Source organism: Limulus polyphemus, unplaced genomic scaffold (assembly GCF_000517525.1).
Source record: "Limulus polyphemus unplaced genomic scaffold, Limulus_polyphemus-2.1.2 Scaffold5356, whole genome shotgun sequence".
Lineage (NCBI taxonomy): Eukaryota > Metazoa > Arthropoda > Merostomata > Xiphosura > Limulidae > Limulus > Limulus polyphemus.
In genome coordinates this window covers 1-13,155 of record NW_013670966.1, presented here as the reverse complement: position 1 = coordinate 13,155, position 13,155 = coordinate 1, and the positions used below count along the sequence as shown (strand labels likewise).

Below are 13,155 nucleotides of genomic sequence, written 5' to 3'. Positions count from 1 at the left end.
GAGTGCTCATTATCCTAGTTTTATTACGTTTTTTGTTGAGCTTTAACCCATCAACAAGAGTGCTCATTATCCTAGTTTTATTAGGCTTTTATTGAGCTTTAACCCATCAACAAGAGTGCTCGTTATCCTAGTTTTATTAGGTTTTTTGTTAAGTTTTAACCCATCAACAAGAGTGCTCTTTATCCTAGTTTTATTAGGTTTTTTGTTAAGTTTTAACCCATCAACAAGAGTGCTCGTTATCCTAGTTTTATTAGCTTTTTTTCTTGAACTTTAACCCATCAACAAGAGTGCTCATTTATCTTTTTCACAGAGATACGACACGACTCAAGCCCAAATACTATCAGGTTGTGGTTCATGCACTCAACAAGACTGGAAAAACTCATTTTATTGTGTCACAAATGTTGACAGTAAAGTCTTCACTGAAGTTTTTTTTACGCTTGAGGTTGAATATAAAATCTTACTAACATTAAAAACAATAACACATTTTAAAATAACAGTAAATACCCTAGACATAAAAAAAGAGAGCTAATAAATTATTATTACCAGTTATAGCTCATACTATGAAATATTTTCTAAGAAGTGAAAAAAAAAACAAATTATAATAATTTCTTCTACACGTGTAAAAATGTAACAAAATCCAATTCAAACTACTGTTGTTGGACTAAATTCTGTGAAAAGAAACTTTCAACTGAAAACTTTAGGTTATATTATATTTTGAGTATCTTCCAAAACATAGCTAAGAAAAACATGCGTGACCAGAATGGCTGTTAAGTATCTAAGCACCAAAATTTTATATACTATATGATTTAATTTCCACTTCTTACATATATACTATCCAGATGACCCCTTAGACATGAGGATGACAGAAACATAATGCTAGCCAATTAAAGGCAGTGATAACTTTCTAACGAATATTAATGATGGTAATGAATTCACCCAGAAAAAGAATGGTATAATTAAGATCTGAGAAAAGTAAAAATGTTACAATATATCATAGTATTTTTGAATTGTACTTGGCATGTTTAAGTTCATGCTACAAGGTCAAAGACTATGTTCAACTGCTACTTATATATATATATATATATTTGTTCTTTACAAAAAGTTGGATACATATTTAACTTAATGAGAGAATTTCTTTTCTAGTAAGCCACATATATAAAACTGTAAATGTATAGCTTAATTGATCCTTCAGGATTACCTAATTTGACTAAACTTAGAGAATTTTTCACCTAGAAACAGTTAAATGGATAAAACATTGATTTATGCTGCACATAAATGTCTGACAAGTTTCCATTCACAAGGAAACCAGAGAACTTTCCATATTTTGATTACAATTCTTATATTTCTCCACTTTGTAATAAATGTAGGTCTGAAACTATTCAATTTGTACTTGAGTACCATGAATTAATTCTTTATTTACTTCTTATCAGTAAACTTCCATAAACAAGCCTTGACCAGATTATATGCATCTTTAAACTCTGTGTTGATGTATAAAACTAAAATTTGACCAATTTTAAGAGGTATATCTATATATATAAATCAATGAGAGTGCTTGTTATCCTAGTTTTATTATATATACAAGCCAAAAAATATTACAAATAGATTCACCCAAATGCTAGAAATATTTTATTTAATATTATATTTTCTTTCAATTTCAGTATTTTATGGTATAGCTAGTTGATGTGAAACTATGTGAAAAGGACACACACATTTATGGAATAATTTCTCCACATCAATAAATCATGATTACAGGATGAAAACCTTTTATTACCTCACTTCATCTTTAACCAATGAAATGTCTACTTTAGAACATCTCACCAATAAAACTCACGATACTTTCTTTTAAAAAAACCTGACATGGGGATTCTTGATTTCTAAACATACACTTTAACCTTGAAATAAAGTCAATTACTTTTTGCTGAATGATGATGCATACAGTCACTTCAAAAAGCATATGAAATAACATGTTCCCAAAACCACCAAATCTTTAAATCTGACATCACTTAATACAGACATTTGAAAGATACTTCACAGACACTAAATTTCAACTTTGTGATATCTGTCTTTATATGAGGAATAAACATCTTGCATTTCTTTCTTAGTTCTCAAACAGACCTATATAACACTTTACAGAAAAACCAATAAGAATTTATTAAATTCAATACTCTGTAAAGTAATTAAGCTGTTATACAATAAGTACAAATGTTTCTTAAATATAAATGCAGGCTCTTGAAATTATACCTAATATGGAAACAGATTTCAGGCATCAGAATTTCCCCAACTGTAAATAAAGTTTCATTCCCTTATCCAGAGTAACATAATAACAGTAACATAATGTCCTTCTTATGACATGTTAAAACATTCACAATTATGAGATAAAATTCTTTTAATCTTGACTCAATTCATTCTCGATGAACTAGAACGAATAGTCCAAGGCATCCAAGCACTGCATACTGAAACAAAAATATAGCAATTAGAAATAAAAATTGAATAAACTGAACACAGAATAAAATTATATTTCTTAGTTTTGTTTTGCACTAGCTATCTCTAATTTTGAGGGGACAGACTAGAGAGAAAACAGCTAGTCAACAGCACCCACTGTCAACTTACAGAATACTCTAAGTGAAAGAAGGACCAGTAGGAACTACACCTAGTAACTAATTAGATCTGTACCAGCAGAATACAGCAGGACCAACAGGTTACTATCTACAGTTCCAGTTGGATCTATACCAGTAGAATTATGGAGGTCCACATTCACTGTCATATTTTTCTAATTTGTAGTCTTAGAATAAAATCCTAACTTTTTGCCTGAGGTTGTTAAGCCAAATTTAGCCACTTCAGTTCAAAAACTCTGTTCTCAGCAGCAACAATATACACACTATTTGTTGCTCTTAATAGATTTTCTGATATTCTGCCTTTTTTCAGTCTAAGTCAGCTAAAAGAATGTCGTAAGAAACACTGACTATGACTAAGTTATTTTCACTGTTCTACATAATTAGCTGAAGCTTATTAAATCTTTGTTTTGATCTGTCACACTTTCCCATCTTTAACTATAATAAGAGTATGTTTATACTAGGTATCAAATTTATATTTTTGACTGGACAGTCATTTTATCTACTTATCACCATTGATAACACAATTCCACAAAATGTTTCTTTGTTGAAAGAAATTAAAAAATTGTATTCCATTAACTACTATTTATTTTAATAGTGGATTACATTGTTCAATGAACGTTTCTGTCATATATGTTAATATTACCACAGGCGTAAGACAATTTTCAATGTTCAGCTTGCTCCATATGGGTTAAACTACTGTAAAAAATATTTACAAAAATAGGTTGTGATCAGGTTTAAAGGAAACAAACAGGACAAAATTTATCAGATCTTATAGTCAATCCTTACAAGGTAACTGTCCACTAGAGGGGTTAAAATAAGATAAAAATATAAGTTATTAAATTACAAGTATTGAAACTCATTCCTACAATGCTAAAAATAGTTACACAAAATTATGTATTATGGAGGTTAAGAAAGTACTCCTGGCAAGAATAACCTTTAAGGTGCAATCAGAGGGTAAAATCATAAGCTAACAAGAGAAGGTGTAGAGTTAAGTGTCAATTATATGATTATTGTTAACTCAAACTTACCCTTTAAAACAAATACTACTATTTGGATGCAGATTCATTTTTATTAAATCAACCTTAAAACAAGGAACAGATGTCATCTTTACATAACTTACCTTCAGTTTTGGATAGTCATTCATTAGTATTGTAACTATTCCTACGTATGGAACAAACCTGCAATATATTTCAAATTTTAAACTGTTAATGAATTTTAAATGCATATATTATTACCTAGCTATCGCATTATGGAATTTAGGTTAATTTTCCCAAAGTTTTCCATTAAGTACAGATTCAGCTTTAATTTTCTAATGCCACAACAAACTTGAATACATATTAATTTATTAAAACATTTGAAAAGTTTATCTACATGAGAGATCAAGCATGTCTTCATAGTAATGTTATAAAATATGAACTTATTAAAACATTTGAAAAGTTTATCTACAAGAGAGAGATCAAGCATGTCTTCAAAGTAATGTTATAAAATTTATTTTACCATTCAACAAGTGGACAATACCAAATCACCTAAATTTATACTACCAAACATGGATACACTGACCAATTTGACCACTCAAACACCTGTAAGAAATGTTGCTCAATGTTATTCGAATAAAATAAATTCATTATAGTTCTTGAAGACTTTTAAACCATACAGAAGATACATACAGCTCACTATTTTAAAAGTGTTATTTTAACACCGTATTATTCAAACACCAAGGTTCTAAGTGTGGATATTTTATGAACTACAATGATATCAAATTGTTTTATGAATACTAACATTTTTGCTTTATTTAAACCTTTGTTATCAGCTTTTTTGTGTAGATGAAATTTAAAAAATTAATCTAGAAATCATTGAACAGTCTAAAACAAAATATTTAAAATATCAAACTAAAATTCATATGTATATGAGTATGTTAATTCACTTATTTTTCACATGTACATGAGTATGTAAAAATATTTATTTTTCACAGATATCCATTACAACCTAAACGTTTTGGTGTCAGTTGACCTAATAACTAGAAGGACAAATCCTACTTTTCAAAAATCACACAAGAATATAAAATTAGCAAACACAATATTCAATGTATGGTGTATCTTCAAAATAACATCTATAATATCAAATTATAATTGATCATACAAAGTCTATATTTAAGCTCTGCCCGAGTTTTTAAAAATTTTTTTGCATTGATATTAATACAAGTCCTGCCCAACAGATTAGAGACTACAAGAATTCTGAATGCTAACCAACACCCACACTTCTAAGAGCAAAGAAGATTTTAACATCTCACCCTCTTGCACGACCCACAATATCCTTTTTGTTCAGCCATAGCTGACCAGGTGCATACAGTCCACGATCATCCACAGAGTTATTATCACCTTTGGTTAGAATTTTAACAGATCCATCTTCTCTAAATTAAGAAAGAAAAGAAAATTACTTCATCCTTCATTATATCTACCAAATACAAATTTAACTGTTGGACATTAAATGTTTTTCTTATTATAATTTACACTACTAGTTATTTTGTTTTAACATTCCAACAACTTTGCTCAATAATAACACAGCCTAAAAATAAGTAAGACACCCTCGAGAATACAAGTCGATCGTCTCCATGACCTCATAACCTTGACATATAAAGCAGGTGTAATTCAATGAAGCCTACAGAATACAAAAAACTATGTCACAAAAAAAAGGACATGAGAACTAAAAATATTTTCATGAGGCTGCACAGTCTAACAATAGGAGGGCAGTCAAAGTCCAGTGTTAAATAATCAGGTCACTTGCAATACTGGTGTCCACAGTAGCTGACAACACATTTCCAGTCATTTTAGAAAACAAATGTTTCTGCACAGCCCAAAAGCTAAAAAAACAACAAAATGAACTCTTTGCACTGTAAGAAGTGTGTAGAATAAACTCTGTCAGATTGTTGCTACTGTTGCAGAACAGACAAGTGTGCCTCAACACGCTCAGAAGTTATCAGTTACAATGGTAGATTAGGTGAATGAAAACCACTCCTCACTCCAGGCAATATTGTATATCAACAACAGTGCACATTACAGGTGCTATTACATACCCTCCTGCTTTTTTGGGACACACATTTTTTTCAGATGAGTACAGATTTGCACAATTGTTGGACAGTGGACACATCTGGGTTTGGCCACTATCCTCTCAGGAAATTTCACTGAGCAGGCTGCAAGCCACAACATAATATATTAGTATTTCTGTTATGGTGTAAAGTACTTTTACAGCAGGTGATCAATCACAGCCAAAGTCATGCAAAGTGACAGTCGCCGTTGCTCACAATTCTTAAGCAAGACCTATCAATGCTAATAACTAGCTTACCAGATAAACAGTATTTTCATGTAAGAAGGGAGCTCCTGTTCATACAGTCTAGATTAAAAAATGATGGCTTAAAGACCATGGCAACACCACTCTCTTGTAGAAAGACCAATCAGCTGATCTGAACCATAACAAGCATGTGTACTCCATCCTTGATTATATCCAAAACTTCTATGAACCCCATCATCCAAGTTCTTCACCAGAGGCAGGGGTGCAATCCCATAAACCCAGATTTCAAATATTGTAAATATGATATACAACCATGCTTATGCTTTAAATATTGCAAAGGGCAGATACACTTGATACAAATGGTAATCTTGTATCTTTTGTTTTATTTCTGTTTATTTAATAAAAGAGGAGTTTCTCTGAATTGGGAATTTATTTACTTATTGATAAGTTCTATAGAATGTTTTTATTCATTCAGCTTCATTGAAATACTTTTAACAATTCAATAAATTTTACAGTTATTCTCTGTGTCTCATTTAACATTCTAACTACTGCATTGTTTACAAATAAAACAAGTAATACGTTTTTAAAAACTTACTGCTGTTTTAAAAAAACATGCATGTTTCGATAGGTTTACCAACATAAATTAAATGATGGAACATTAAAAAAAATTTTACTTGTTTTATCCATAAACAAAACTTTAATTTTCATGTTATAAGCTTTTCCTTTAATTTAATACTGTGTGCTTAATTTACTTTCTTTTATGGAATACTTTTTAGTCATGCATATTACAGACAAATTGTAGGAGATTTAACAACTCAGAAAATTAGACAGTTTTTAATGTCTTACTTTTCGTGTAGTTTCAACACCCTATGGACGATGGGAATATCCCGACCTTCTACTTTAAAAACCACTATGTCTCCAACTCTGATAGGATCTTCTTTGTGGTTGGTTAAAAATAACAGATCTCCTCGATGAAATGCAGGCTCCATACTTCCACTTAAAAAAAGTATTTCTATAAATTTTTAACTAGTGCTATAATCAAAAATGAATATTTAGTGAACAAAATTACTGATCTCAAATCAGCTATATGAGTAACAAAAGTGAAAATTAAATGCAGACAAAAAATCAGATATGACATTACTATTATAAAATATTTAGGAATTTACCTTTTTATTATTTCATCAACACTGTAGTATTCCCTTAGTTTAATAATAAAATGTTCCAAAAGTATTAACCTATAGTTCAGATAAAGATCATAATTTATTCACTAGGACTTGGCAAGTTACACTGAACACTTAAGAAAATGCTTCATAAAATTCCACTTTTACAGTTCAATAATATATGCTTATATTCAAAGACTGAAAAATTCAGCTAATAGTTTATATCTTTCAGATCTGTTCATTTCAGCTACAGAATTTTAATATTTTGTAGCATCACACTGACCTCTTTCTATCTAAGTATAAACTTAATTTCACAGAAATTCAGAACTTAAAAATAGTGTAAATTTTGTTGTTTTATTTTTGTACATAGTTATCTGTTTACAATATATATATACTTTTGTAACCATATGTGGTGTTATATTAAACTGGCACATTCATAAATTTATATACATTAAATGAAATGCATTCATAAGACATTACCTTACCTCAAAACAACGACAATTGGGCTTTCACTGCCTGTAACAACCATTAAGCCTTTCCATATCATCAATGCAGAAGACACGATCATGCCAAAATTTAATGCTTGATACATAAGCTGTAAATAAATAATTTAATTTCTTAACAAGACACATTTTGTCGTGAATAACTAATGTATATACATTATTTAACTTTATCCAGATTTATAATATTATTGAATAATAATTATACAACACATACACAATAACTAATGTACATACATTATTTAACTTTATCCAGATTTATATATTATTGAATAATAATTATATAACACATACACAATAACTAATGTACATACATTATTTAACTTTATCCAGATTTATAATACTATTGAATAATAATTATATAACACATACACAATAACTAATGTACATACATTATTTAACTTTATCCAGATTTATATATTATTGTGATATTGTGCATGTGATTTAAGATTTATTCAATATTAAGTCAGTGAACAATGAATGACCATGACTGAAAGTCACACTTCTTCTGAAACAGAGTAAAAGTACAGAGAAAGGCACAAACTGCTTTCACAGTGCTTTCTTTGTTTCAATAGTGCAAGATATTCAAATGTGCTGAATATAAATAAGATAGAGATTGTGTCTCAATTACTTTCAAATAATAATAAATTAATATTCAGTGTGCATAAAAGATCCTACTTATCAAACCTACAAAACAATGATGCATATCTGACAGACAAGGGCTCAGAAAAGACAATAATACATTCCATTAAATTAAAACAGGTAATCTTCCTTAGCCAGTAGAAACTAGAATCACCAAATATCAATAAAGCATTATCAAGATGAAGCTGAAAATCACTTTAAAATAATTCTCTATCAAATGTTTACATTAAACAAATGCAGACCATACTTCCAAACAAGCAGGCTAAAATTTAAAAATACAATTAAGCAAGAACTTTGACATACTGCAGAGTATATCTTGATTATAAATAAAAAGTAACTTCTAAGTCTCACCACGCTAGTTTATAATTCAATAGTTTTCTTTACGCAATTTGATTCATTTAAAATTTAACTTAAATTAGCCATTGCGTGCTCAAAAACACTTTGGTTTAAATGATTATATTAGTTTATGGTCATAAACTATATTTAGAAAAATTCATAAACTAAATTCAAACTTCAATATATAATTTGTTACTACAACTAATACTATTAGTATTATTAATACTTTAAATTTTTCTAACTTCCTAGGCTTGAGGCTGAAGCGAAAATAACATTAGAAATGTGAATAGCTTGTGCTAAATATACAAAACCATTATTCAATGAAATTAACTAGACTCAATCTTACTTGACGCTTATTCATGCGCTTAATATCTTCCAAAAAATCCAGCATTTTGTTTATAATATATAATAAAACACCAGAATATGTTACTTTCTACTAGTCACTTATTAGTTACTAGTATTACACTAGTAACAAGGGTCTGTTCACATACACGTCACTTATACTCCGGCTATTAACTGACCACTAGGTGACAGTAAATTCAACGTTTACAAAGTTAATTTTTTTAAATTAGATTTTACACTTGAGAGTGTATATAAATAAATACATATAAGACTTTTGTAATGTTAATATTCCTTCACTATAATTTTGAAAAAAAAGTACTTAAACTTATATTAATATAACGCAACGATTTTTTCTTTTTACTTTCTGACTTATTTTTTTATTTGTTTTATTTTATGACTTATTTACTGTTGTTTTCCCAAATAATAGTGGATATTACTAAAATACAAGCAAATAATTATTTTGTAAATTTTCGTTTTAATTTCGCTGCTAGCAAAGAGTATTTTGCATTCGTGATTATTCCCGCTTTTACCTTTCATTGTAGTTCAATTTGTTTGATCCATATATATTTTTAGCTGTAGAAAAATGTATGTAATCTTGATAAATGTATAAGTAGCTCCGAAAATTAGTCAAATTATTAACGAATACTTTATGGCCAGAGTTTAAAATTCTCTAAGTTAATAATTTAAACCCAGTAATATATGAGCAGTTTCAAATGTCTAAATTGCTTCATTCTCTTTACATTTATATGCTCCATTTTTCCAATTAGTTTTTTTAACAAACCACATATTAAAATCTGAAATGACTGCGAGGAAGCTCAGTAAAGAAGTTTATGATAAACTACTACGAATTGTAATGCTTGGAGACGGCTTGAATGGGTAATGAAGAAAAAAATTAATACTTGTACCCGATGATGACAGAACCTTGTCGAAACGTTGTACATTTGCTGTTATGTTAAACTTATATTAAAGCTTTTCTTCATTACCCATTCAAGCGTCTCCAAGAATTATTAGAGTCAAAGTGAGTTTCTGGTCATCGAATTTGAATTCATCTACTACGAATTGCTTTACATCGGCAAAAATTCCAAAGATTTTCTATCCTTTCAGAGATTCTGAATTAATGTTTGAATAATTAACATAGTATTATATAGTGTGTCTAGTTTAAGACAAAGTAAAAGCAGAGAAAGCTGTACTTGATTGGAGATGTTTGTTTTAGACGATTTTGGATTACTTTTATAGTTCCTAGCGCAGATCTTCATCTGATAATACGTATTTTTATAAATATATTGTTTCTTGAATGATCATATAGTTTTAATTGTTTGTGTTTTTTATTGCAAAACTACAAAATGGGCCCCGTGCACTCTGTCCACCGCGGAGAAATAAACCTGAATTGTAAGTTCATAAACTTACCGCTGAGTCTCAGAAAGACGATTAATCAGTTTGAATTTAAGGCAATATTTTCTTTTGTAAAATGTTGTTTAAAGGTCAAATTTCCGTTAGCTTTCTACTATATCTGTTATACTTCTTAATTTGTTATCTTATTATCTAACAAAAAATCATACTATAACTAGTGTTATATATAATTTTTTTTCACTAAACAATGGACTTTTCGAGTTCTCGAAATCACAGGTTTCTGGAAACTACATTCACAAAAATATTCTTAGTGTCGAATTTTACGTAATTATTCTCACAACAATCCAACTATATAATGTTCTAGTTTCTGTTTACTGAATCAAAGCCTTCAGTCGGCTGAATAATGATGAAGATTCTTCAACATCTTAGTTATGTTTCATACAATAGCACTGAACATAATTCATATAGACTCCTAACATTTGCTGCTTAATTATTGAAACGTTGAGAATATCTAATATTTTGTCAACTAGCAAGTCGGACGTAATCATATTCATTTGCAAACTAAAACTAGCTAACAGTTCTTTTTGGAAATTGTTTAGGTTTACTATTTTTTGCAGGAGGAAACAAATTGCAATAATTTTCTTTTTTAAACTTCAAATTTTCCCACAGTTGATACTTTATTTTTTATTGTTAAAGGTGTTTATTTGATTTAGAACTGTATATCGATTGCTTTTATCCTTTACGTTTGTATATTTGTTTCTGTTTTACTTGTTTTAAAATTTGTTGAATATAACTTAACTTAGTGGTGCTATTGTCGTAGTAATATTACAAGATGTTATTGAAGTAAGAAAAAGCTATGATTACATTAATGTTGGTTTTCTTTTGCATCCTACATGTATATTTAACCATATATGTATTTCTACTGCCTATTGTGGCTGTATGAACTACTAACACATTGAGTTTTATGGAATGGCTTTGTATGCAGCACTAAATAAATTAAATGAAATGCAAAACATGGATAGGTCATGTGTTTACATAATACGATATATTATTCATATTAAACAAAGGCTTATTTTGCCCCGTCTAACGAAATAGCTTTTTAATGGTAAAATTTCTATATTAATACCTCAAACTGTATACTAATGTTTGTATTCAAGCTTTAAACGCTATATGCTTCAGTCTTCTTTTTTTCACGCTGCTCAACAGTTTAAGGTTTAGTAACTTGTATGCGTACGTGGAAAATGTCAGAAAAGTGAGCCAAAACTAGGAGCAACGTTTCCGAGATGTCTGCATGTGGCTAATTTCAATAAAGAGCTAGAGGTTGTTCCAAGCATTGCAAGTTTTGTAAAACCACCCTAACCATATAAGATACTGCTCGACCAGATGGATTACCACCCTAACCATATAAGATACTACTCGATCAGGTGGCCTCCTTTTGAGCCAGTAATAAGGAGAGTTTTCCAACTGAATTGAAAATGAAAACACTAACGTGTTATTAAAGAAGATGTCAACAAATCATTTCAGGAAAATAACGTCGATCCAACAAGGTTAATGGACGAACTTGTGAGGCCTGTCACATCACTTAGACGTAGTATAAAAACTTCCTACGACACAGTTTCATTAGTACAAAGGTAATATCTAGCTCCATCTGGATCTTCTTCCCAACTTGAATATGAGACCAAGAAGATACTGGTGGATGATGCCATGCCAGAAGCAGCAGAGACAGCAATACTAGAGCGTTGTGTTAACTTCATAGTACCGCTGTTAGAGGAAATCCAGAATCATTTGTCAGACAATATAGAAATCTTACACCAGATGTCTCCTTCATGTGGAGAAGCTGTTAGACATACGAAGATACATCTTAACTGGAAACAATTTTTGAGACATTCCCAGTATAATGAAAAAATTGAGATTCAGTGGTGCAACATCAAATACATCCTGTGGGAAAAATGTTAACTACACTGATACATTCCGGCATGAATTGGAGCCTACTAAGATGCTACAGGTGATAAATTATTCAAAGAACTATTTTATCTGGCGATGCATATACTAAGCACAAAACAAAGAGTCTACTACTATTTAAATATTCATATTTGGCTTAACTCTATCTGTGTCCAAAGTCTGACTTGATGAAATATGTTCCATACATACTTCTGTAAACATTCATGGAAAATTTTCAATCGAAGTTTACCATTCCAAATAATGTTCTTCCCAGTAAATCTCATTTTCTTATATTAGGTCGTCAAGAAGTTAATGTCGCGTATTGGAACACTTTCATTAACCCCTCCCCCCAAAAAATGTACATCATATATAAAAGTTAAAGAACCGCCTAAACGTCACGTTACTGTAGCCTATATAACGTGTATAGTTTAGTATACTCTAATCCCTTATAGTGATGGCACATGACGAGACACACATTCGACATGTAATACTGTTTGAATACAAGAAGGGAAACAACGCCTCTGAAGCCACAAAGAATATCAAAGAAGTTTATGGATATGTTTTGAACGTTCGTAAGTGTTAACGATGGGTCAGCAAATTTCGTTCAGGTGACTTTAGCCTTAAAAACTGTGATGGCAGGGGCCGACATGTTGGAATTTATATTGATGCTCTGAAGACGCTCGTTGAGTCTAACCTAAGGCAACACACTCGGGAAATGGCCCTGAAATTGCATGTCTCTCATAAAACAATACGTAAACATCTGAGGAATATGGGAAAACTCCATAAAGAAGGTGTTTGGGTGCCTCACGAACTCTCCGATGTTCATCATTTCCAATGTGTGAAAGTTGCTTCGTCTCTTCTGGCGCATAATGCTGGTGAACCATTTTTGGACAGACTTGTCACTGGTGATGAAAAATGGATTCTCTATGCGAATATTAAACGCCAAAAACAATGGCTCAGTCCTAGACAAAAACCACTTCC

At 30.4% G+C, this 13,155-nt stretch overlaps 1 protein-coding gene across 1 annotated transcript; it reads right to left on the bottom strand.

Moving 5' to 3' along the window:
* Window positions 1–577: 577 nt before the first annotated feature.
* On the bottom strand, window positions 578–9,059 carry LOC106472471 (signal peptidase complex catalytic subunit SEC11A). Its single transcript, XM_013933125.2, has 6 exons — window positions 8,888–9,059; window positions 7,549–7,658; window positions 6,750–6,899; window positions 4,906–5,025; window positions 3,736–3,793; window positions 578–2,453 (listed from the first exon to the last, which is right to left on the bottom strand). Exons 1-6 carry the CDS (start codon window positions 8,930–8,932, stop codon window positions 2,403–2,405), a joined length of 534 nt encoding a protein of 177 aa, XP_013788579.1. The 5' UTR covers window positions 8,933–9,059; the 3' UTR covers window positions 578–2,402.
* Between the last annotated feature and the right edge of the window lie 4,096 nt (window positions 9,060–13,155).